General features: G+C 44.8%; 2 protein-coding genes across 2 annotated transcripts in view; one reads left to right on the forward strand and one right to left on the reverse strand.

Moving 5' to 3' along the window:
- Positions 1-3,182, forward strand: part of SARDH (sarcosine dehydrogenase) — a 41,765-nt gene extending 38,583 nt beyond the window's left edge. Inside the window, exon 21 of the mRNA XM_060757458.2 lies at positions 570-3,182. Coding sequence (XP_060613441.2) covers positions 570-695 — 126 coding nt within the window. The 3' untranslated portion in view covers positions 696-3,182. The remainder of the gene's footprint in view (positions 1-569) is intronic.
- DBH (dopamine beta-hydroxylase) lies at positions 1,432-25,597 on the reverse strand. The gene is made up of 13 exons (XM_060757710.2): positions 25,510-25,597; positions 21,370-21,758; positions 18,842-18,988; positions 17,194-17,454; positions 11,817-11,993; positions 11,603-11,705; positions 7,638-7,804; positions 6,074-6,217; positions 5,288-5,326; positions 3,680-3,739; positions 3,457-3,584; positions 3,007-3,166; positions 1,432-1,566 (listed from the first exon to the last, which is right to left on the reverse strand). The coding sequence occupies exons 1-13, from the start codon at positions 25,595-25,597 to the stop codon at positions 1,432-1,434; spliced, it is 1,998 nt and encodes a 665-aa protein (XP_060613693.2).
- Between the last annotated feature and the right edge of the window lie 1,517 nt (positions 25,598-27,114).

Raw genomic sequence — 27,114 nt, forward strand, 5'->3', positions numbered from 1 at the left:
GAAGCATTATCTCCTGACATTTCACCTGCATCTGTGGCACGCATCCTCCAAGGTTGTGAGGTCTGTTGGAAACTAGGCAAGTGGGATTTCTATATCTGTGGAATGTATGGCCATCTTCCAGAAGCATTCTCTCCTGACGTTTTGCCTGCATCTGTGGCACGCATCCTCAAAGGTTGTGAGATCTGTTGGAAACTAAGAAAATTGGGTTTATGTATCTGTGGAATAATGAAAGAACTTTTGTCTGTCTGTGGTAAGTGTGAATGTAGCAATTGCCCACTTTGATCAGCATGTAATGGCCTAGCGGTTTTCAAGGTCTAGATTCTTACTGTGTGGGGGAATCCTTTGTTGGGAGGATTCACCATGGAAAAAGAAAATGAAGGATGTCCTAGTCATCTGCTAACCCAATCAAATGTTGGGCCACACAGTTTACAGAAAACCTACACACATGAATAGATACCTACATAAAAACTTCAGGAGAGAATGCTTCTTGAACATGGCACGGGAAACTCACAACAACCCAATAACGGGAATGTTGTCATCACTGTTGTTTTGTGTTGTCTCTTCTCCAGGCCACCCTTGATTTTGTGAAAAGCGGCAAATACACGCTCGAGAGGATGGGTGTTGCCTACCAAGCGAAAGCCCACACCAGATCCCCCTTTGATCCCGACAACAAGAGAGTGAGAGGGATCTATTGAGGCTATTCAAGCTCAAAAACACAGGAAGCTTCTACTGAAAGAGGAAAAGGGGGCGAAGGTGTCGAATAACATTGCGTGGTGCCAGAAATCTTGTCCAAGATCCTACAACAATGTTGAGTTGTATCCGTCTGCTCCAAACACCATGTTACCCCCTGTATTTTGCTATTGTATTGAATGGCAATGTTGTACAACGGAACCACACATGGTGCCAAATGCACATCCATGTGGAATGACTCTCATGAGACAAAAAAATCCCAACCATTTCCATAAGAGAATTAATCCATGCGTAAGACACTAGCAGTGACAAGATTTGGGCAACCTTGGAAAGAGCTCTCCATTCTCTGTTTATCTCCCTCATCCAACATTGCTTCTACATGTGGAAGTTTTGTTGAGTCTTATTCATATATATAGAATGAGAAGTTGACCATAGAGTCTTCCTGGAGGACCCAAAGATTCCTAGAGAAAAGGAGTTCTAGGTTCTCCACTGCAGTTCCATGGTCATCTTTGGTTGTCTCGACTGGCCCTTAGAGAACCATAAATGGGAATCTGATCCATCTAGGGATTCCTTTCTTTGCAGATAGAGCCAATATATTGCAATCCAAGCAACTAGGTGGACCGAACTCCCTTCTCGCTAAAAGCTATCCCCGCCATATCTCTCTTTGGCATCAGGGTTTCTCATAGGAGCTGCAAAGAATCAAACTCTAGCCAAACTTGTCCAACAGGTTCAACCCAGGTCTCATTTTGCTGCTCCTTTCTCAAGCTTAACAATGGTGGGGGACATTGGAAAACGAGGTCCATTGTGTTCGCAGGACGAGACCGGCTCTGGAAGCACCTCCGTAATTTTTGGCAAGGTTTGCCTCTCCCATTCTCCCTGTCAGGGAAAGAAAGCAGACATTGTGAGTTATGGAATTGTTGAGTGAGGAGTCAACAAGGAGATCAAGCCAACGAGTCTCATGCAGTGCTTTCCAACAATAGGATTTAGATTAGGGAAGTTGGAAGTCATGCTGGAGAAGCTAGGAGTCCAAGACTGAACACTTCTCTAGGAATCTCTCATTCTTCCACTGCAACTTTATGGTCCATTTCTGCCAGTTGGTCATAAAGTCATGCTGGAAGATCTGGAAATCCCTAGGCAGAAGACCTGCTTAGAAATCCTAGGTTTTTCAATGCAACTCAGTGGTCAACATCCATTAGAAGTTGACCATAAAGTCATGCTAGAAGACCTAGAAATTCCTGGTCACTGTAACTCAATGGTCAATGTCCTTTATAAGTCGGAAGACCCAGAGACTCTTAAAGAGAACACCTCAAATAATTTCTAGATCCTCCATTTCAACTCAATGGTCAACATCATTCAGGAGTTGGCCATACAGTAATGCTGGAAGACCTAGAAATTCCTAGTCAGAAACTCAATGGTTAACGTCCTTCAGAAGTTGACCATAAGACTTAGAAATTCCTAGTCATTGCAACGGAATGGTCAATGTCTTTTGGAAGTTGGCCATAAAGTCATGCTGAAACACCTAGAAATTCCTAGTCACTGCAAATGAATGGTCAATATCCTTCTGAAGTTGGCCATAAAGTCATGCTGGAAGACCTAGAAATTCCTAGTCACTATAACTCAATGGTCAACATCTTTCAGAAGTTGGTCATAAAGTCATGCTGGAAGACCTAGAAATTCCTAGTCACTGTAACTCAATGGTCAACATCCTTCAGAAGTTAGTCATAAAGTCATGCTGGAAGACCTAGAAATCTCTAGTCACTATAACTCAATGGTCAACCTTCTTCGGAAGTTGGTCATAAAGTCATGATGGAAGACCTAGGAATTCCTAGTCACTGTAACTTGATTATCAACGTCCCTCAGAAGTTGGCCATAAAGTCATGCTGGAGGACCTCGAAATCCCTAGCTGCTTCAACTCAATGGTCAATGTCCTTTAGAAATTGGCCATAAAGTCATGCTAGAAGACCTAGAAACTTCTAAACAGAACACCTTGTTATGAATTTCTAGATCTTCCATCTCAACTCAATGGTTAACATCCTTCAGAGGTTGGCCATAAAGTTATCCAGAAAGGACCTAGAGACTCCTAGACAGAACATGGGATCTCTAGGTCCTCCAGTGCATTTCCATGATTAACTTCCACCAGAGTTGACCATAAAGCCATGCTGGTTGATCTAGAGATTCCTAGACAGAATATCATTCTAGAAATCTTTGTCCTCCAGTGAAATTGGATGGTGTTTCTTATCGTTATGGGCAATGATACTCTGAGATGTCTTATACTAGTCGCCATATTGTTTTCTTCCCTTCCTTGTCCATACATACCGGGAAACGGACTGCTGAAGATTTATTACAATGCATTGAAATGGGAGCAAAGCCATACAGGGATTCCAAGACGTCTCTGCTGAATGAATTCCAAGGCACCGAGGCAAACTGCTGTGTGACGGAGGCCTCTGGGCATGTGCAGACTTCCTCGTCATTAAACCTGCCAGAAAGAGAAATTGTCTGAACCCTTATTATTAATCTAAAGTTCTCAGGGAGACTGTGGTCCTTTATGGATGCATCTACACTGAAAATTAATCCAGCTTGGCAACACTTTAATTGCCACAGCTCCATGCGGTGGACTCCTGGGAGTTGTAGTTTGATGAGGCATTGAGAAGGTGAAAGACAACTCCCAGGAGTCCATAGCATTGAGACAGAGCAGTTAAAGTGGTATGGAACTGCATTAATCCTACAGTGTAGATGTACATTATAGTAAAGGTAGTCTTTCCATACCTGTTCACAAGCTTAAAATAGCGCTGAAGGTAGCCCATGTCGATGGCGCTCTTACACAGCTCCAGCTCCGTCTGGGGATAATAATGGACGTAATTCACACACATCTCTTCCATGATTCCAAAGCCTCCCTGCAGATGAGAAAAAGAGAAATACGGATCAGGCAAACAGGAGTCACGACGAAAAAGTCACAATTATATTATGTAGCTTGACCCGAGAGACTCACCACAGTTGCTTGACTCCTGTCTTCAGTGTTGTACACGCAAGTGGTTCTCAGCACATCGCCCTGTTTGGAGACAAGCACATCCTCTTTGCAGATCTTTTCGGGATAGTGAGGTCCTTAAGTTTAGTCTTGAAGTCCATGTGAAAGGGAGTTAGGAGTCTTAGTAGACCACAAGTTGAATGTGAGTCAATAGTGTGATGAGCCAAAGTGGTTCTAGACTGCTTCAATAGGAGCAGTTCTCAAAGTGTGCTCCGTGGAGCTCTTGGGGCTCCATGACGCATCCTGAGGGGCTTCGTGGTTGCCTCCTCCTTCCCTTCCAAGCTTTGTTCCTCTTTCCAGCTTCTCCTCTCCCACTCCCTGGCCACCAAAAGCCTTTTTTCCTCACCATCCCCACAGCCTATATAATTATAATTATAATTATAATTATTATTATTATTATAACTATTATTATTATTATTATTATTATTATTTATACCCCGCTAACATCTCCCCAAAGGACTCGGTGCAGCTTTCATGAGACTGAGCCCAAAGTACATCAACAGTAAAAACAATAAGAAAACAATCAATATTCAGTTCTTGTGGGTTTTTTCGGGCTATATGGCCATGTTCTAGAGGCATTTCTCCTGACGTTTCGCCTGCATCTATGGCAAGCATCCTCAGAGGGTGAGGTCTCACCCTCTGAGGGTGAGGGAGACCTCACCCTCTGAGGATGCTTGCCATAGATGCAGGCGAAACGTCAGGAGAAATGCCTCTAGAACATGGCCATATAGCCCGAAAAAACCCACAAGAACTGAGTGATTCCGGCCATGAAAGCCTTCGACAATACAATCAATATTATTTTATTTACAGCATTTATATTCCACTCTTCCCACCCCAAAGTGGAGTCAGGGTGGATCACAGAACACGTACATGGAAAACATTCAATTCCATTAAACAGACAGGACAGACAACAGATAGAAGTATTGTGTAAGCTTCGGCGTCCTGGAGGTTGCGCTCAATTTCAGCCACATGGGGGTGCTGTCACTCCATCCTCAATTACAATGAACCTTGATCACAGACTTCTTCCTTCCTTTGATCACTGGCATTTTCTGGTGTTTCTTTTATGGTGCCTTAAAATACCTCTCTGCTTAAGCGGTGCCTAATTTATCCTACTCACAGCTGACAGCTGTTTTCGAACTGCTTAGCTGGACAGTAAGCTGAGCTGAAAGTCGGGTGCTCACCCCAACTCGGGCTTCAAACTGCCAACCTTTCGATTGGTAAGATGTATTGCTGCTGGTGATTAACCAGCTGTGCTAAAACCCAGCCTGGGTCTCCATGAGAACTTTTCTTGGGGCTCCATGAGAACCTTTTGCTTCAAAAAGGGCTCCACGGTTGAAAAAGTTTGAGAACCCCTGATCCAGACTAAAGGAAGCCGTAGTTCCACTCTCTTCTGCTTTGGTTAGACCTCACCTGGACTACTGTGTCCCATTCTGGGCAAAGCAATTCAAGAAAAAGATGGACATACTGGGAAGTGACCAAAAATGGCCAAAGATTTGGAAACATATGACGGGAGATGGGGGTGTTTAGAAGAGAAGGTTAAGAGGGGACACATACAATGGCTTGAATACTCACCGGAAACACGGACACCACTTTCTTCAACATGCGGATCTCCTAATGGAAAACAGGAGCCAGACAGAAGATGAGATCAGACAAGGTAAAGTCAAGATCAGGCCAGGTCAAGGGCAGGAGGAGGTTTATGGGTCCACCTAAAGCCCATATGGGTCTATGTAAAATCATAGAGCCATGCAGTTGGAAGAGATCCCAATGACCATCCAGTTCAAACCAATTTGGTCAGGCAGGAAGATACAATATAAGCCCTCCTGACAAATGGCCAATTTAGGGGTGTGCAAATCTGTTCTGTATTTTGGGAGGGGGGGGGTCTGTTTCCTTTTTGAATTCCAGATGCCTCGCCAGAATTTACAGGAAAATTCTGGGAATTAGGATGGGGGGTATTTGGATTTGTCATTCGAAACTCTGAGTTCCATTTCAATTTCGGGAAGAATCTTCCCAAAAACAGAATGGTGGGGAGGGGAGTATCCGAAAACGAAATGAAAACAGAACAGAATTCTGTGCCATTTTGCACACCACTTGTGGCCATTCAACATCAGTTGAAAAACAGGCCAGATTCAGATATACATCTTCATCAATGGATTTACAATTATCCCTCTACATTTGCTGAAGTTATGGGCCCAGAATTCTGAAAGCAGGAAAGCAAAAGTGAAAGTAAAAACCACATATAAAGGAATTGCAATTGTGAGGACACCTCTGTAGGAATCTTTAGATCCTCCGTGACTCTGCAGTGACGTGACGTCACCCAACCACTTCACCCAATATCAGAACTGAAAAGAAAAGGCATACCTGGAAGTGGGGGCTATAGTGAGGGTCCTTGTTGACAATCTCTTTCTCCAAACCTCCTCTTGATAAGACGGTTTCCACGCTCCTCCCAGTCAGGTGGGTATGAAGCTGAGAGGCAAAAATGTGGATCCCGGAAGGGGGCAGTGCCTGGTTAAGGGGGTGAGGGAGAAAAATGAGGTGCACCCAGACAATATTGGGAAAGAGAGAAACAGAGGTAGGAGGGATCAGTCTGCAAACCAGAAATATCAACATGTTCAATCAGGAATTGCATGACAGTAGGATCACATGCATCCAGAACTTATAGACATTGTTTCACTTCTCCATGGGTTAACTTATCCACAGTTTGACTTATCTGTGGTTTCTACTATCGATGGTTTGACTTATCTGTGGTTTCACTTCTCCATGACTTGACTTCTCCACCGTTCGACTTATCTATAGTTTGACTTCTTCATGGCATAATTTATCTGTGGTCTCAGTTATCCATGGTTTGACTTCTCTGTGGTTTCAATTATCCATGGTTTGACTGATCTATGATTTGACTTATCTGTGGTCTCAATTATCCATGGCTTGAATTCGCCATAGTTTGGTTTATCTATGGTTGGCCTTACCTGTGGTTTCACTTCTCCATGGCTTGACTTCTCCACAGTTTGACTTATCTATAGTTTGACTTCTTCATGGCATAATTTATCTGTGGTCTCAATTATCCATGGTTTGACTTCTACATGGTTTGACTTCTCTGTGGTTTCAATTATCCATGGTTTGAATTCACCATGGTTTGATTTATCTATGGTTTAACTTATCTGTGGTTTCAATTATCCATGGCTTGAATTCGCCATAGTTTCCTTTATCTATGGTTTGACTTACCTGTGGTTTCAATTTCCATGGCTTGACTTCTCCACAGTTTGACTTATCTATAGTTTGACTTCTTCATGGCATAATTTATCTGTGGTTTCAATTATCCATGGTTTGACTTCTCCATGAGTTGACTTATCTATGGTTTGACTTATCTGTGGTCTCAATTATCCATGGCTTGAATTCGCCATGGTTTGGTTTATCTATGGTTTGACTTACTTGTGGTTTCAATTATCCATGGCTTGACTTCTCCACAGTTTGACTTATCTATAGTTTGACTTCTCCATGGTTTGACTTCTCTGTGGTTTCAATTATCCATGCCTTGACTTCTCCATGGGTTGACTTATCTGTGGTTTAACTTATCTGTGGTTTCAATTATCCATGGCTTGACTTCTCCATTGTTTAATTCATCTGTAGTTTCAATTATTCATTGTTTGACTTCTCTGTGGTATAATTTATCTGTTGTTTCAATTATCCATGGCTTGACTTCTCCATGGTTTCACTTATCCGTGGTTTGACTTCGCCATGGGTTGACTTATCTATGGTTTGACTTACCTGTGGTTTCAATTATCCATGGCTTGAATGCTCCATAGTTTGAATTATCTGTGGATTGAATTATCCATGGTTTGACTTCTCCATGGTTTCACTTATCTGAGCTTTCACTTACCAATAAATTCATTTAACCATGGGTTCACTTATCTGCATAGGTACTCACCACCTGGGTGCATTGATCAGTGCAGTATCCCGTCAGCCCAAAATGCTTTTCACCAGGTGGGATTGCCATCACTGGGGTGTACACCAAGCCGAGCTCCATGATGCCAGCATCGTAGGGTCGAAGGGAGGCAGTGTAAAAGAGCCGGATCCCTGAGGAATCATGGTGGCCTGGGAAAACAGAAAAGATACGCCTTGCGTAGAGATGTTGCATTTATGAGTCACACCACTTCCTTCTATTTTCCTGAATTAGGATCACCAACCTTTTTCCTCCCCTTTAACACAGAAAGCAGGCACAGGCTGGTTATGAATAGTGCTTCTCAACCTAGGAGTCGGGACCCCTGAGGAGGTTGCGAGGGGTTTCAGAGGGGCCACCAAAGACCTTCAGAAAACATACATTTCTGATGGTCTTAGGAACCCCTTTGGCAGAGAAGGCTGAAGTAGCAAAATTACAGCTATGAAATCAATTTTATGGTTGGGAGTCACCACAACATGAGGAACTGTATTAAGGGGTCACGGCATTAGGAAGGTTGAGAAACACTGCCTTAGAGCATGGTGAAGTCTTCATGTGTGGGTGGTCTTTGGGTGCCCCTTCCAACTTTACAGACCTTCTATGGAGGTCTGTAAACAGAAGCTGGATGGCCATCTGTGTTGGGGGGGGGGAGTGGTTTGTGTGGTAGATTCCTGAACACAGAAGGGTGTTGGTCTGGATAGCCTTTGAGTTGGACTGAATGGTCTTTTATTAGAATCGAACTCCAGGCTCTCACCACTTTTCCAACCCGCAAGACCAAATCCTGACGCAAATATATGCGACTCCCACTCACCACTATTTGAAAGCCTGGAAGAATGAGTTCTATATTTTTCTTGCCCTGGAGACATCCCTGGTGATATTGGTACCTTACAAGGAATGTCAGGGCTCAGGGATTATGAGGCGGTGAAGGTATATAGAGTGATGTAACATCTTCCTTTGCCTCGAGGCTACAATTAATGGCAGAACCCAACATCCAAGCGGAAGATGCGGCGCTAGCTTAGCACACTCTTAGTCACCCTGAAATGTCACCGCTGTGATGCACCTATATCTCTCAATATAGGAAGGGAAAGGCTTGAGGAGAGCTAAGGAAAGTCAGAAGAGCATCCTCGCCACCATAACATGTCCCTCGACTCGGCTAGTTCTCCCGCAAAACCAACGCAATCTAGCAAGCCAACTTTAGCCGGTGCCTTGAAGCCAAAGATGGAGGTGTCGCCACCGTTCTTGGTCCCAAACCAACGTGTTTACGTGACGTATTTCACATAAGAAAAGGTGTTTGCCTTGGAAGAAGGGGACGCTTTGGAACCACGGGCCATGTGCTTCTGTGCATATTTTGGGAGAAACCAGATTTTTCTCATTTCTTCCAAGCTTCTGTCTCCAGCTTTGGGCACACAACGAAACGGATAAGAATAACCGGGGAGAAGAAAAGAACCAACAAAAACGATTATTTATAGCCAAGTGTGATAAGACTGAAGAACAGCCCAGATGCTTCAGTTGGCTAAATTTACTCCGAAGAGCGAGCAATTGGGAGTTTATGGAAATGCAGCCACTTTGTGCTTCGTTTGAATCCTCGTGCTCCAAAAACTGCTAATAGAAAGAGAAAACAAGGGAAGGGGGTGCTCTGAAGCATCCCTTGGGGTGCATCTAATGCAGGTTGACGCCACTCTTGCTCTTGTGGCTCCTGGAAGCGTAGTTGGACAAAATCTTTGCTCTCTCCTGCCAAAAGAATACCATCCAGTCCTTACTTAAATAGGTGACAATAATCTATATAAATAAAAATGTAATGTTCGTTTGTGGGATTAACAGAACTCAAAAACCACTAGACGAATTGACACCAAATTTGGACTCAGGACACCTAACAACGTAATGTATGTCCTTGACTCAAAAAAAATTGATTTTGTAATTTGGGAGTTGTAGTTGCTGGGATTTATAGTTCACCTACAATCAAAGAACATTCTGAACCCCACCAACGATGGAATTGAACCAAACTTGGCACACAGAAGTCCCATGACCAACAGAAAATGCTGGAAGGGTTTGGTGGGCAGTGTCCTTTGGTTTTGGAGTTGTAGTTCACCTACATCCAGAGAGCACTGTGGACTCAAAAAATGATGGATCTGGACCAAACTCTACAAGAATACTCAATATGTCCAAGTGTGAACACTGGTAGAGTTTTGGGGAAATAGAATCTTGACATTTGGGAGTTGTAGTCACTGAGATTCACAGTTCACCTACAATCAAAGAGCATTCTGAACCCCATGAACAACAGAATCGAGGCAAACTTCCCACACAGAACCCCCATGACCAACAGAAAATACTTAAGGCCATCCAGTCCAACTCCCTTTACCAGGGCAAGAAAACATAATCAAAGTCCTCCTGACAAGGAGCCATCCAACCATAGATATAGATAGGTTAACATAACTAATATCAACAACAACAACAACATTTTTTATTGATTAGCCAGTTGGCCTTATCAAAAACAGACAGTGCAAACACAACATACAACATAACATACGTCTACTCCTATTAAAATAGAATACAAATATATAGGAATTTATCGACTTAAAACCAATGTAGCTTAGCCATAGATATATACATCAACTATCCTCATCTCCCCTACACTGCACCCCTATCTGATCTATGTACTCTGATCTCCTTTTAGCAGCTTTAAACAAATAAAGGGCAACTTGTGTCATCAGAATGGGGTTAAAACCAGCCAACAAAAATGAGGTTTTAGCCGCTGTATCAAGGGAACCACTGACCGCAGAGGGAAGCTGATGAGGAAACACAACATACAAACTATCTACAGACCCACCAAGAAAATCCCACAAATGCTACGTTCAGCAAAGGACAAGAGGGATCCTCTCACCTCTCCAGGAGTCTACCGTATACCATGCAGCTGTGGACAAGTCTACATAGGGACCACCAAACACGAATCAAGAAACACGAAAGGCATTGCAGACTACTTCAACCAGAGAAGTCAGCCATAGCAGAGCACCTGATCAACCAACCTGGACACAGCATTTTATTTGAGAACACAGAAATGCTGGAGCACTCTCACAACCACCATGTCAGACTACACAGAGAAGCCATTGAAATCCACAAGCATGTGGACAATTTCAACAGAAAGGAGGAAACCATGAAAATGAACAAAATCTGGCTACCAGTATTAAAAAACTCTAAAATTGCAACAGCACAACAACAGAGAGGAAGCAGGCAGGGACATCTAATTACCTCTCAACAAAAGTTTGCTCCAGGCACAGTCAGCCCATTGTATGCTAATCAAGATGGTGAGTTGAAACATTCACACCTAGCTCCAGCAGACAAGAGTCCTTTGTCCCACCTTGGTCATTCCACAGATATATAAACCCTTTTGCCTAGTTCCAACAGACCTCATTACCTCTGAGGATGCTTGCCATAGATGCAGGCGAAACGTCAGGAGATAATACCTCTAGACCATGGCCATACAGCCCGAAAAAACCTACAACAACCCAGTTGTGAGGTCTGTTGGAAACTAGGCAAGTGGGGTTTATATATCTGTGGAAGGTATGGCCATGTTCCAGAAGCATTCTCTCCTGACGTTTCACCTGCATCTATGCCATGCATCCTCAAAGGTTGTGAGGTCTGTTGGAAACTAGGCAAGTGGGGTTTATATTGTGGAATGTATGGCCATGTTCCAGAAGCATTCTCTCCTGATGTTTCGCATGCATCTGTGGCACGCATCCTCAAAGGTTGTGAGATCTATTGGAAACTAGGTAATTGGGGTTTATATATCTGTGGAATGTATAGCCATGTTCCAGAAGCATTCTCTCATGAGGTTTCATCTGCATCTGTTGCACACATCCTCCTGCAGGCGAAACGTCAGGAGATAATGCCTCTAGACCATGGCCATACAGCCCGAAAAAAACCTACAACAACCCAGATCAATTCATTGTTTGGCTTACCTTTGAGCTCCAGAGGGTTGTGGTAGTGAACTTCCAGGCGCAAATATCTGGAGGTTCCAGGTCCTCCGAAAGCGAGCCCAGCATCTTCTGGATAGTAAAAGGCCTGGAAGGAGGAAGCAAAGAAGGAAGGGAAGATAAATGAGTGTTGGGTCTGGAGAAGGAAGCAATAGAATGGAAGGTTCACCATGGTTTGTTTACAATGCTTTGGACATACCTGCGCACCCATTGCCCAGGCAGCCAGCACATGCCTGCAGAAGTTCAGCCGTTCTGGCTTCATCTTCGAATCGCATGGTCCATTATAACTGGGGAAGGTCTCGAACTGCGGGGCGCACTGGAAGACCTCCATGTGGTGGACCAGGGCTTCGTTCCCTTTGGTGATAACAGGTTCATACTACAATAAAGGGTTATTTGGTGAGGTTGGTTCAAAAGGACCACAATCCTTTTGCCATTGTTGACCATGGCTATTGAGGAACATGATATTAGATATTTCACACCATCCTAGAGTTGGAAGAGAACCAAGGGCCATCCTGTCCAACCCAATTTGCCCTGCAGGAAGACACCATCCAATTCCTCTGAAGGGATGACCTTCCAGCCTCTGTTGAAAGAGCTCCAGAGAATCCTAGAGTTGGAAGATAACACAAGGACAATGCAGTCCAACCCCCTGACAGATGACCATCCAACCATCCATCTCTCCTGACAGATTGCCATCCAACCTCCAAAGAAGGAGATCCCACCAGTCTACACAAGGACCATGCTGTCCAACCCCCTGACAGATGACCATCCAACCATCCATCTCTCCTGACTGATTGCCATCCAACCTCCAAAGAAGGAGATCCCACCAGACTACACAAGGACCATGCTGTCCAACCCCCTGACAGATGTCCATCCAACCATCCATCTCTCCTGACAGATTGCCATCCAACCTCCAAAGAAGGAGACCCCACCAGACTACACAAGGACCATGCTGTCCAACCCCCTGACAGATGACCATCCAACCATCCATCTCTCCTGACTGATTGCCATCCAACCTCCAAAGAAGGAGACCCCACCAGACTACACAAGGACCATGCTGTCCAACCCCCTGACAGATGACCATCCAACCATCCATCTCTCCTGACAGATTGCCATCCAACCTCCAAAGAAGGAGACCCCACCAGACTTCGATGCTACATATTCCACTAGTGAACAGCAATTACCCTCAGGAAGTTCTTCTTAATGTTTAGGTGGAACCTCTAGTGCAGCAGATAACTTCATGTCAACCACATAGTTCTGTCATTGCAAAGAGACACATCACAGCCTCCAAAGCAGAAGCTCAGTGATCATGTTTGGTTTCCACCTCCTCATGTTATCAGTCTCGCTCAAGGAGCAATGAGAGGATCTAAGAATAGCCTTTGCAGGAAAGTACATGCATTAAGTTCCCAGAAACAGCAGGTCCCTCGCTTGTAGGCCAATCTGGGCTTTGCTATTTCGATTTCCCTCATCCGGCCCTCAGTCTTGCTTCTCTACATCTCCTATTGACTTGTTGAAAATCCTCTATTGGGAGACAGAGCTCTAATTGACATAACTACGCCTCCATAGCTACATTTTCCAACATGACCTCTGAAAGCCTAGCTTCTTGGCAAGCCAGTTTCCTCCAGAAAGGGGGGTGATCCTGTTGAAAATGATCCTGTACTCCCTGGAGAGGGAATTGGGGGGCAAACAAAGATGTTTTGGAACATGGCCCTCAACCTTGAACAAATCCCTGTTTGAGATCTTCAACCACTTCCATTTTTGGACCTTTTGAAGGAAGGTTGCTATAGAAACTTTCCCGGTGAAAGCTTGCTCTTCAAAAAAACATTCCGCTCCATCTCTGGATGTGTGGAGGGGGAGGTATGTTCTCTCATGGCCTGAAGACGGAGCCGCAGCAAGGAGCCCAGCAGCCCCATGGCAATTGCAAGCCAAGCAGGAGGAGCCCTGTGACTTCCCTTGAAGGAGCCCCATAGCTATGGACAACCCTCCCAAGGGAAGCTCAGGGGTAACAGCACTCTGTCTGTAGCAGGCATCTCAAATGGTGATTGACTTCCACCTTTTTTAATAGTTCCTAAAACTTATTCAAAAAGTTCAATTTTATTTCATGGTGTTTTGACAACCACTAAAGTGATTAGATAGATAGATAGATAGATAGATAGATAGATAGGATGGACGGACGGATGGACGGACGGACAGACAGATGGATAGATGGATAGATAGGATGGACGGATAGATGGATGGATGGGTGGGTGGATGGATGACTGACTGACTAATAGATATATACATACATACTTACACACATAGATGGTGGATAGGCAGATGAACAGACAAAATGGTTGGTATAGAACTTTAGTAGCTCCTGTAAGCACTGAAGTAATTGGATGTCTGGCTGGCTGGCTGGCTGGCTAGCTGGATGGATGGATGGATAGATGTCTCAATGGAGGGATAGATAGATAGATGTGTCAATGGATGGATGGATAGATGTCCCAGTGGATGGATGGATGGTAGCCCCTAAAGTGATTGGAGTGAGGGATAGGTGGATGGGTAGGTAGGTAGGTAGATAGGCAGACAGACTGACTGACTGACAGATACATACATACACACATAGATGGTGGATAGGCAGATGAACAGATAAAATGGTTGGTATAGAACTTTAGTAGCTCCTGTAAGCACTGAAGTAATTGGATGGATGGATGGATGGATGGATGGATGGATGGATGGATGGATGGATGGTCTCAATGGATGGATGGTGGAATGGAGGGATGGATGTCTCAGTGGGTGGATGGATGGACGGATGGATGGATGGATGAATGGATAGATGTCTCAGTGGATGGATGGATGGATGGATGGATGGATGGATGGATGGATGAAAGGATGACTGGATGGATGGATGGATGGATGTCAGTGGATGGATGGATGAATGGATAGATGATAGAAGATAGATAGATAGATAGATAGATAGATAGATAGATAGATAGATAGATAGTTGGCTCAGTGGATGGATGAAAGGATTAATGGATGAATGGATGGATAGATGTCTCAGTGGATGGATGGATGACTGGATGGATGGATGGATAGATAGAGAGTTGTCTCAGTGGGTGGATGGATGGATGTCTCAGTGGATGGATGGGTGGATCAGTAGCCGCTGTAAGCACAAAAGTCATTGGATGGATGGAATAGATGGCTGATGAACCAATGTATGGTTGGATAGAGGGAACAGATGGATAGATGAAATAGGCAATGGGTGGGTAGACAGAGTGATGGACTGACAAAAAAAACCCCAGACAGATGAAGTGCTTGCTAAATGGAAAACAACCCTCATTGACTTTCAAGAGGGCCTCTGTGATTTCAACAGACAAGCTCAATCTGAGAGTAAGCCAGGCATACACAGAGTTTCCCTGAATCTAACAGCTTTCTAAGACAGACTTCTGTTGATCCAGAGAAACAACCACCAAAGGGTGTCCAAGTAGGGTTATATGTTGGTTGTCCTTCATTCATTTGAGAGCTATGTCTCCTTCCTTCTCTCCCGTCCTGTCCTTCCTTGGCCTGTGGGTGTCTTTTCACCTCCTTGGGAGGCGTTCCCGTCCTATGGGCAGCCAGCTGTGACTTTGAGATCTGCTAAATCACAACTTCCACACACATACACATGCCCTCCCTCCCTTCCTTCATCGCAAGCCAGGCAACGGGGTTTGACTAATGTTCTCCACAGCTGATGAGTCAGGCTTTTTGCTGGAATTGCCCTCCTGGCTGGTTGACTTTCCCCGTCATTAACTCCATGCTCAGGTTTCACTCCCCGGCTGTAGCAGTTGGTGCAAATCCAAGCAGCGAAGGGAGTAGAACAGCTGCAGAGATGGTCTGAGTGTTCATCTACACTGTAGAATTAATGCAGTTTTGACACCGCTTGAACTTCCGTGGCTCAATGCTACATATTCATTGGTGTTGTCGTTTGCCCTCTTGGGCAGACGGCGAACGACTTCATAAAATACAACTTCCATAGCAGTTAAAATGGTATCAAACCACATTAATTATGCAATATACATGCCGCCTTAAACAATGTTAATGGTGCATTTGAGAATGAGTTCAAATTGAGACGGAGGAGCAAGAGATCTAGTCCAGTCACATCCGGAGAGCTATTATTATATTATTATTATTATTATTTACAGTATTTATATTTCGCCCTTCTCACCCCGCAGGGGACTCAGGGTGGATTACAGTGTACATATACATGGCAAACATTCAATGCCATAGGCACACAACATATATACACAAACACACAGAGGCTATTTAACATTTCAGCTTCTGGCCACCAGGGGAGCTATCGCTTCACCGTCCATTTGTGACACTGATGAAGTACTTCCTCATTCTTTGCATACTTCCTGGAGATTTTTATGGCCTTATAAATCAGCCTCCCCACGTAGGCAGTATCTAAATTTCCTACTTGACAGATGCAACTGTCTTTCGGGTTGCAAAGGTCAACAGCAAGCTACACAAATTGGTTGGACACTCACTCCGACCCGGCTTGGCTTTGAACTCATGACCTTTCGGGTCAGTAGTGATCTCAATGCAGCTGACTATCTATCTATCTATCTATCTATCTATCTATCCATCTATCTATCCATCCATCCATCCCTCCAATCACTTCAGTGCTTACAGGAGCTACTATAGTTCTATACCAACCATTTTGTCTATTCATCTGCCCATCCACCATCTATCTATCGATCAATCTACCTGTCTCTCGATCTGTCTGTCCACCTGTCCATCTATCCATCCATCCATCCATCCATCCATCCATCCATTGATCAATTGATTGATCTGTCTATTGATCTATATGTCTGTCTGTCTATCTATCTATCTATCCATCTACCCATCCATCCATCCATCCATCCTACTTATGTATGTAAGTATGTACGTATGTTTGATCCACAAAGGCCACTATATGGCTTGATGAATCAGGACCAACCTTGGCACACAGAGCCATTGTGCTCCAACTTAACACACTGGTAGGATTGGGGGGGGGGGCGGGGGGGGCTGAGAGAGGCTGATGGGATATGGAGCCCAGCCACATCCAGAGAGCTGTGTGCATCCTGCCCATGATGGATCAGGGCCAAACATGGCACTCTCATTTGTGTAGTTTGTTGTTGACCTTTACAGCCTGAAAGACAGTTGTATCTGTCAAGTAGTAAATTAAGGTACCAGACTAATTTAACTAATTTATGAGGCCATAAAAATCTCCAGCAAGCATGTAAAGAATGAGGAAGTACTTCATCAGTGTCACAAATGGACGGTGAAGCGATAGCTCCCCTGGTGGCAGGAAGCTGGAATGTTAATAGCCTCTGAGTGTCTGTCTATATATGTTGTGTGTCTATGGCATTGAATGTTTGCCATGTATATGTACATTGTAATCCGCCCTGAGTCCCCTGCGAAGTGAGAAGGGCGGAATATAAATACAGTTAATAAATAAATAAATACTTAATAAACTGATGGCATTAAGGAGAGGCCTGATAGACTTATACATGAGTACGTAATGTTTCTAGATTTGCACATGACTCAATGTGATTTCGGCAAAAGCGTTTTGGACCTACCATGACAATGTGATGCTTTCCAAAGCCATCAGGAAGCTCGGTCATATAGCACCAATAGGTTGTCTCTTGGCCAGGAATGCTGACGTTCGGGGCCTTGATCACCATGGTCTTCAAGTCACTTGGTAATGAAGGAATCCTGATGTCTGGTTTCAGCAGCTGGACCCTTTGTAGCCCTTTCTGATGGAGAGCGGAAACATTAATCGCTCCAAGGGAAGGGACGGGTCTCTCCAGAATCCCATAGATAAGATGCACGGTGCCATCCTGGAAGGAAAGTAGAAGGCAAGTCAATGGTCCTGGTCCGTGAATGCCACATCAGATGTTCTGGTGCGTGGTTAAGGCATGCCAAGGCATCTGTGTCCCATAGAATACAATACAATGCAATAATGGAGGTGGAAGAGACCCCATGGGCCATCTAGTCCAACCCCCTGCCATGCAGGAAAAACACAAAGTATCCCTGACAGATGGCCATCCAGCCTCTGTTTAAAAGGTTCCATGGAAGGAGCTTCCACCAGACTTTGAGGCAGAGAGTTCCACTGCTGAACAGCTCTTACAGTCAGGAAGTTCTTCCTTATGTTCAATGCAATCTCCTCTCCTGTCGTTTGAACCAATGGCTCCATTGAGTCTATTAGAAACAAGCCTGCTCCCTCTTCCTTATGCCATCTTTTCACATATTTATACATAGCTCTCATGTCTCCTCTCAACTTTCTCTTCTGCAGGCTAAACAGACCCAGTTCTTGAAGACACTCCTCAGAGGGATTCATGGTCTCCAGACCTTTGATCATCTCCGTTGCCATGCTTTGGACACCTCCCAGCTTAGAGTCAATGGTAGTTCCCAGAATTGGACTTCCCTCAATCTAGATCAGGCATCTGTCCTACTGGCTGTTAGGAATTGTAAGAGTTGAAGTCCAAAACACCTGGAGGAGGGCCGAAGTTGGCCCATACCTGGTGTAGATGTCTTCTAATGACTCATTAGAAGGCATCCCGCTTCTAATGAGTCATTCCACTTTGGTTAGACCACACCTGGAATATTGTGTCCAATTCTGGGCACCACAATTCAAGAGAGATATTGACAAGCTGGAATGTGTCCAGAGGAGGGCGACTAAAATGATCAAGGGTCTGGAGAAGAAGCCCTGTGAGGAGTGGCTTAAGGAGCTGGGCATGTTTAGCCTGAAAAAGAGAAGACTGAGAGGAGATATGATAGTCATGTATAAATATGTGAGAGGAAGCCACAGGGAGGAGGGAGCAAGCTTGTTTTCTGCTTCCTTGGAGACTAGGACGCGGAACAATGGCTTCAAACTACAAGAGAGGAGATTCCATCTAAACATGAGGAAGAACTTCCTGACTGTGAGAGCCATTCAGCAGTGGAACTCTCTGCCCCAGAATGTGGTGGAGGCTCCTTCTTTGGAAGCTTTTAAGCAGAGGCTGGATGGCCATCTGTCAGGGGTGATTTGAATGCAATATTCCTGCTTCTTGGCAGGGGGTTGGACTGGATGGCCCATGAGGTCTCTTCCAACTCTTTGATTCTATGATTCTATGATTCCTTCTTGGCTACACTGTTTTGACACTTCCAGTCGTAGCACTTCCAGTCTGTTCCCATCTTTCCCCAGTCACCCCACTATAAAAAGTTCTGAAGGTAAGAGATTCCTACCTCTATCTGATAGTCCTTTGGGTCACAGGTATCAAAGGACCTTCTGAAGAGCAAGTAGAACCCCTCAAGGGCAGACCATGCTTTCAGGAGCTTGTAGTTCTGCTGGGAGTCCATGCGCAGTTGTCCATCGTGGTCACTCCAGGCGTCCTATAGGTAAGGAATCCCAACGATGGGTTAGAATCACAATGCAACATCGCCCTTGAATGTTCCTGAGCAAGAAGAGGACCATGAAGATCTAGCTGTGGTTTAGGACAGAGGTTCTCAAGGTGTGCTCCGTGGAGACCTTGGGGCTCTGCAAGAGATGGTGAGGAGCTCTGTAGCACCATGTTGCTTGCCACCGCCTCCTCTTTCCTCCTCCTGAGAAATGCGGGGAAATTAAAGTTTGGAGCTGCCAAAACAATAGCAGCAGCATCTTCCCGGGACACTGACCCTTTCTCCCTGCCTCTCTTATTGTTTTGATTGTCTTCTGGTAAAATCTATATAAATAAAAATATAATGTTCGTTTGTGGAATTAACATAACTGAAAAACCACTGGCCGAATTGCCGCCAAATTTGGCCACAAGACTAACCCTACTAACCCAAGGAGTGACCATCACTCAAAAAAAAAAATGATTTTGCCATTTGGGAGTTGTAGTTTCTGGGATTTATAGTTCACCTATAATCAAAGAGCATTCTGAACCTCACCAATGATGGAACTGAACCAATCTTAGGACACAGAACTCCCATGACCAACAGAAAACACTACAAGGATTTAGTGACCTTGAGTTTGGGAGTTGTAGTTCACCAGAGAGCACTGTGGACTCAAACTATGATGGATCTGGACCAAATTTGGCACGAATATTCCATATTCCCAAATATGAACACAGATGAAGTTTGGGGGAAATAGACCTTGACATTTGGGAGTTGTAGTAACTGGTATTTATAGTTCACCTACAATCAAAGAGCATTCTGAACCCCACCAACAACAGACTTGGGGCAAACTTCCTACACAGAACCCCCATGTCCAACAGAAAATACTTAAGGCCATCCAGTCCACCTCCCTTCACCAGGGCAAGAAAACGTAATCAAAGCCCTCCTGACAGAGAACCATCCAGCCACATATATAGATAGATAGATAGATACAATTCACACATACAGACACAGATATAGTATGATATATTTGAGAAGGACCCCTAAGGAAGGACAATTATATGTTCCATGTTTCAGAGGAGGCAAACCAGACACTTTCCACATCAACACTGACAAAGAAACAGCAAAAAATACTGTTTACCCGCAAGCAGAAAGAAATTACATATATTAGAAACCAACACTTTCTCATGACTTTATTTTTCCAGATCACCAGACTGAGCCACGGCAACACCTGGCAGGGGATGGCTAGTATAAAATAGCTTTTTATGAATGCATGTATTTTATGCTGTGGTCAACAGTGCTGATGAGTCACAGATTATTGATTTTTATGACAGAGGTTGCGGGCCCGTGGAAAATTGAATATGTGCCACAATTGACCCCCGGGCCAGACTTGGACATGCCTGCAATTCAGTATCAAAAAGTCCTTTTTCAGCCTTATTGCCACTGTGCTCCTCCAGCAGTCATCAGCCAATCCCTCTCCAATGGCAGAAATACAGCTTAATAGTGTAATATTAGAAAATGTTGACCATTTCCGCTACCTTGGCAGCCACCTCTCCACCAAAGTCAACATTGACATCGAAATACAACACCGCCTGAGCTCTGCGAGGGCAGCTTTTCCCCAAATGAAACAGAGTGTTTGAGGACCAGGACATGCATAGGGATACCAAGGTGCTTGTTTCTAAAGCTATTGTCCTCCCAACCCTGCTATACGCATGCGAGATGTGGACTGTCTACAGACATCACATGCAACTCCTGGAACGATTACATCAGCGCTGCCTCCGGAAAATCCTGCAAATGTCTTGGGAAGAAAAGCGGACAAATTTCAGCGTGCTGGAAGAAGCAAAGACCACTAGCACTGAAGCAACGGTCTTCCGCCATCAACTCCGCTGGACCGGCCACGTTGTCCGGATGCCTGACCACTGTCTCCTAAAGCAGTTGCTCTACTCCAAACTCAAGAAGGGAAAATGGAATGTTGTTGGGCAGGAAAAGAGAATGAAAGATGCACTCAAAGCCAACCTTAAAAACTCTGGCATAGACATTGAGAACTGGGAAGCCCTGGCCCTTGAGCGCTCTAGCTGGAGGTCAGCTGTGACCAGCAGTGCTGTAGAATTTGAAGAGGCACAAATGGAGGGCGAAAGAGAGAAATGTGCCAAGAGGAAAGTGCATCAAGCCAACAGCCTGGAAACCAATGCCCTCATTGCGGGAGAACACGCAGATCAAGAATAGGGCTCCACAGTCACCTACGGACCCACCAGCACGTTGATCCTACTCAGACAACGTAAAGTACTTGAAACCATGTATATTACTCTTGGACAATGAACTTCTCCTGAGATGGGAGAATTTATTAATGACTGTTCACTGATGGGTCTACAGACTGTAATAAAACTGTAGCGACTTACCACAAAATAAGACTGGACGCCGTCGCTCCAGAGCACAGCCAGGTCGGCATCCTCAAAACCTCCCCGGTCCGACATCCCAAAGAGCAGCCCATATTGGAGCTTCTTGACCAAAATCTGAAAGTGGACCTCTTGCTGGAGGTAGCTGACATTCCACGAAAGCTCCACGGCACCTCGAGGGTCCAATGGGACTTTGTACGGGAAGTAGTCCTCCCTCGGATCGGTGCCTTGCAGGGCGACCACCAGGATGAGGAGGAAGACGGCGAGGGAGGTGAAATACATGGCGGCCACTTCTCGGAGGCGAAACACCGGGCAGGAAGGCATCGTCCGCCGCCTTCCCATGCTTTGCGTCCTAGGATCGGAAACTGGACAAAAGAAGAGCTTGACTTCGCCTCCAATTTATAGGCTAGCACTCCGAGGCAAACTGAGCAAACGATTCCCCTTAATTGCATTTGGTGGCCGGGAAATTGGATTGCGGCATTGACCGCCCTCCTCCAGGTCCAAGCATTTGTCCTCCTCTCTGCTTCTCCTTAATTGACTTTAATTGCCCATGGACATTATCAGGGACAATTGAACCCGACTGGATGGATGCCTTCTCCTACTTTTCCTCCCTCCCTCCCACAAATCCTGGGGTCAAGAAGCAGAGGCCTATGAGGAGAGTATATATTATACGTGCAATTCCACGTCTCTCTGTTGTGTATATGTCAGATATATGGGACATCCGAGATACTTTATCTCCAATTTATCAACATTGCTTTTTGATTATTGATATTGCTTTTTGATAGATTTTGGGTCAAGAACACGGACTTATTTACAAGGGTTGAGTGAAAAGTAATGCCTCTACCTCAACAGATGGCAGTACTTTCATGCGGCAGGTACTGGCTTGCTCAGTAGACTCTCCTCTACAGTTCCATTTTGGTGGGAAGCCTTAGCATTGAACAGTTATGTCAGCTTTTACAATGTATTGTAATGTAATATAGCTGAGTCATGCACTGCTAATAGGTTCTATCGGAAATGCTGAGTCATGCATTAACTGTATATAGGGAATCATTTGGGGAATGTGTTCTGTCCTAGTCCAGGTGATTGTGAATGATGTAATCCTGGGTCTGAGTTAAGTTAATGAGTTGGGAACCAATCAGAGATTGCTATGTGTAATTGTATAGAATTGTATATAAGGAAGTCATGTACAGTGTATATTCCTCCTTGTGCTGTGATGTTGTTCGTCAAAGGCTATATGTAATTAAAAGAACCTGTCTGCTAAGACAAGATGTAACTGTATGCTGTGGTAAGTTTGTAATATCATCTAGACTGGGGGAAAGACAATGGTAAAACTGACAATGGCCGGGCATGTGCTCAAGTGTCTGTAAAAGGTTCCAGAGTGACTGCAGGCTGTGGGAGCAGTTGACTGCAACTTAAGCAACATATGCGGCAGGTACTGGCTTGTTCAGCAGACTCTCTTCTACAGTTCCATTTTGGCGGGAAGCCTTAGCATTGAACGGTTGAGTTGTTAAAGTGCAAAGTATAGAACCCTGCACTGACAGTTGGTCAATGTGACTTAAGCAACATGCAGTCATTGAATTCTTCACAGCAGAAGGTGTCACCTCAACATCTTTAAACTTACTTGCCCAACGACACACAGTACTCACATAAACACAGTCACCATAAACAGCTTGCATTCTCTGATGAATCTCCTTTGGGGTGATACCTTCTGCTGTCAATAATTCAATGACTGCACATTGCTTAAGTTGCATTGACCGACTGTCTGCACAGGGTTCCATACTTCACACTTTAACAACACAACCGTTCAATGCTAAGGCTTTCCACCAAAATGGAACTGTAGAGGAGAGTCTACTGAACAAGCCAGTGCCTGCCGCATGTGTTGCTTAAGTCGCATTGACCAACCGTCTGCACAGGGTTCCATACTTCACACTTTAACAACACAACCATTCAATGCTAAGGCTTCCCGCCAAAATGGAACTGTAGAGGAGAGTCTACTGAACAAGCCAGTACCTGCCGCATACCAGTATTGCCATCTGTTGAGGAGTTACGAAGGTGGAGGCATTACTTTTCATTCAAACCTCGTATTTTAAATCCTGTTACATTTCCATATTGATTAAGAGCTTCTATCACGCTTGGAATGCTTTTTAATGGGTCTTCTATAATGTGTACTATATCATCAGCATATGTATTAACTTTGAATCCTTGCCCTTCTATTTCCATTCCTAATTCTAAGCTATACACATAATAAAAGTGAAAATTTGTATGTATGTGCGTGACTGGAGTGTTCACTTCCACAGACAGGCTCCCACTTCCACAAACTCAGGAGATACCAATGGCCCTCCCTTCAATGACATTGCAGGTTATAGAGAGTGCCATAAACATGTCCAAGAACCCTGCCAACGTCCTCCACAAACCCCAAACTCCCTGGAAAACTCACAGCAACCCAGTGATTCCAGCCATGAAAACCTTTAACAATAGAGTTCTTTCCTCCACCCTGGACATTATTCCACAGATACATATAAACCCCACTTGTCTTGTTTCCAACAGACCTCACAACCTCCTTGAATGCTTGCCATAGATGCAGGTGAAACGTCAGGAGAGAATGCTTCTTGAACATGGCCATACAGCCCAGAAAACTCACCGCAACCCAGTGATTCCAGCCTATTTTTTTCATGTCAGGAGTAACTTGAAAAACTGCAAGTTGCGTCTGGTGTGAGAAAATTGACTGTCTGCAAGGAAGTTCCCCAGGGGAGGCCCAGATGTTTGATGTTTTACTATCCTTGTGGGAGGCTTCTCTCATGTCCCTGTATGGGGAGCTGGAGCTGACAGAGGGAGCTCTTGGCACTCTCCCCGGATTCGAACCTCCAACCTGTCAGTCTTCAGTCCTCCTGGCACACATTGCGCCAAGAAAAACTTCAACAACAAAATGAGATCTGTTACGAACCGAACCCAGACTATGTTCATTGCATTATTGTGTATTGTTTTCCCTTTGTGGTCTCATCTTCACCATCAGGGCCATGTGTTTCCCAACTTTCCGTGCCAGGAAACATATGTCCCTGAAGATACTTCCTTACTTACTTACTTAGGCGATCCCTCGTTGTCCGAGTAAGATAATCCTCCAGGGTGGGTCCGTAGGTGACCGTGGAGCCCTATTCTTGATCTGCAACTTCTCCCTCAGTGATGGCATCGGTTTCCAGGTGGAAGGCATCCCGGTCGGGATTGGCTTGATGCACCTTCCCCTTAGCACATTTCTCTCTTTCGCCCTCCATTCGTGCCTCTTCAAATTCTGCAGCACTGCTGGTCACAGCTGACCTCCAGCTGGAGTGCTCAAGTGCCAGGGCTTCCCAGTTCTCAGTGTCTATGCCAGAGTTTTTAAGGTTCGCTTTGAGCCCATCTTTCAATCTTTTTTCCTGCCCAACAACATTCCGTTTTCCGTTCTTGAGTTCGGAGGAGAACAACTGCTTTGGGAAATGGTGGTCGGGCATCCGGACAACATGGCTGGTCCAGCAGAGTTGATGGCGGAGGACCATTGCTTCAGTGCTGGTGGTCTTTGCTTTTCCTAGCACACTGATATTTGTCCGCTTGTCTTCCCAAGACATTTGCAGGATTTTCCGGAGGCAGTACCGATGGAATCATTCCAGAAGTTGCATGTGATGTCTGTAGACAGTCTACGTTTCGCAGGCGTATAGCAGGGTTGGGAGGACAATAGCTTTAGAAACAAGCACCTTGGTATCCCTATGGATGTCCCGGACTTCAAATACTCTCTGCTTCATTTGAAATAAGGCTGCACTCGCAGAGCTCAGGCGGTGTTGTATTTTTGTGTCAATGTTGTCTTTGGTGGAGAGGTGGCTGCCAAGGGAGCCGAAATGAGTTTCCGTTCTTGAGTTTGGAGGAGAGCAACTGCTTTCAGAGACAGTGGTTGGGCATCCGGACAACATAGCTGGCCCAGCGGAGCTGATGGCAGAGGACCATCGCTTCAAGCACTGACTTCAAGCACTGACAGGTGGATGGGTCTGACGGGAGTCGCAATCCAGTAATGTCCACAGGGTCATTTATTCTCCGGCACAAAAGAGAACTTCCCCCAGGTTGGTGAGATCAAATGGAAGGGCATGATATGAAAAGCCCAACTGTGCTGTTCCTTACCTCCTGAAAGCTTGGGGGAAAGCAGCCTTTTTGGGGTGGCAAACAAGACAGCATGAAAGTGCCACCCTTCTGAGACACCCACGTTCATTCTTTGCGTGCCTTTCAAAGCCAACAAGCGAGGACAACCCTGCTTTGAACCACCTGGTGTTGGGTTTTGTTCCAATTCAATAACCTCCGCAGGGTATATTCCAAGCGTGGCATTCGGATCCGAACGGGGAATAATAACACCCAAAACAACAACAATAACAGGAGTGGGTGGGTGCTTTCGGAGAAAACAAACCCAAAGAACTAACTGGAGGCAGACATTGAATATTAGAGAGATTTTGGAGGGGAGGAAAGAGCCAAGAGTAGGTGGCAGAAGCAAAGCAAAACAACCCATAGAAACTGGGTTGTTGTAGGTTTTTCCGTGCTATATGGCCATGTTCTAGAGGCATTTTCTCCTGACATTTCACCTGCATCTATGGCAAGCATCCTCAGAGGTAGTGAGGTATGTTGGAAGTAGGAAAATGGGTTTATATATCAGTGGAATGACCAGGGTGGGACAAAGGACACTTGCCTGCTGGAGCTAGGTGTGAATGTTTCAACTGACCACCTTGATTAGCATTTAATAGCTTGGAAGTGCCTGGGGGGAATCTTTTGTTGAGAGTGATTTGATGTGCCTGATTGTTTACTCTCTGTTGTTTTGCTGTTGTAATTTTTGAGATTGTTAATATTGGTAGCCAGATTTTGTTCATTTTCATGGTTTCTTCCTTTCTGTTTATTTATTTATTTATTTATTTGGTATGCTTGTATACCGCTAATATCTCAGCCTGTGCGGCGACTCATTGCGGTTTACAACATGTTAAAATATACAATTCACTTTAAGCATATAAGATTAAAATTAGGAATATATACAAAAACATACATAGTATTGGGCCACCAATACAGATCGGGACATCTCATAGTTAAAATCGTAATCCAATTCGTTATCCTTGATTGCAATCCATGGTCAGACAAACATCACGTCGAAGATCAATTGAAGACTTGCTCGAATATCCAGGTTTTTAGTTTTTTCCTAAATGCCATTAGCGAGGTGGCTGATCTTAATTCAGTAGGGAGGGCATTCCAAAGCCGGGGGGCCACCACAGAAAAAGCCCTATCTCTCGTTCCCACAAGCCGCACCTGTGAAGCAGGTGGGATAGAGAGAAGGGCTTCTCCTGAAGATCTTAGGGTCCTGGTGGGCTGATAGGCCGAGATACGTTCGGATAGGTATGTAGGGCCAGAACCGTTTAGGGCTTTAAAGGTCAAAACCAGCACTTTGAATTGGGCTCGGTAGCTAATCGGTAGCCAGTGGAGCTGGTACAGCAGAGGAGTTGTGTGCTGTTGAAATTGTCCACATGCTTGTGGATTTCAGTGGCTTCTCTGTGTAGTCTGACATGGTGGTTGTGAGAGTGGTCCAGCATTTCTGTGTTCTCCAATAATATGCTGTGTCCAGGTTGGTTCATCAGGTGCTCTGCTATGGCTGACTTCTCTGGCTGAAGTAGTTGAAGTAGATTTTGAAAATGAACAAAATCTGGCTACCAGTATTTAAAAACTCAAAAATTACAACAGCAAAACAACAGAGAG

This window comes from Anolis sagrei, chromosome 11, assembly GCF_037176765.1.
Source record: "Anolis sagrei isolate rAnoSag1 chromosome 11, rAnoSag1.mat, whole genome shotgun sequence".
NCBI lineage: Eukaryota > Metazoa > Chordata > Lepidosauria > Squamata > Dactyloidae > Anolis > Anolis sagrei.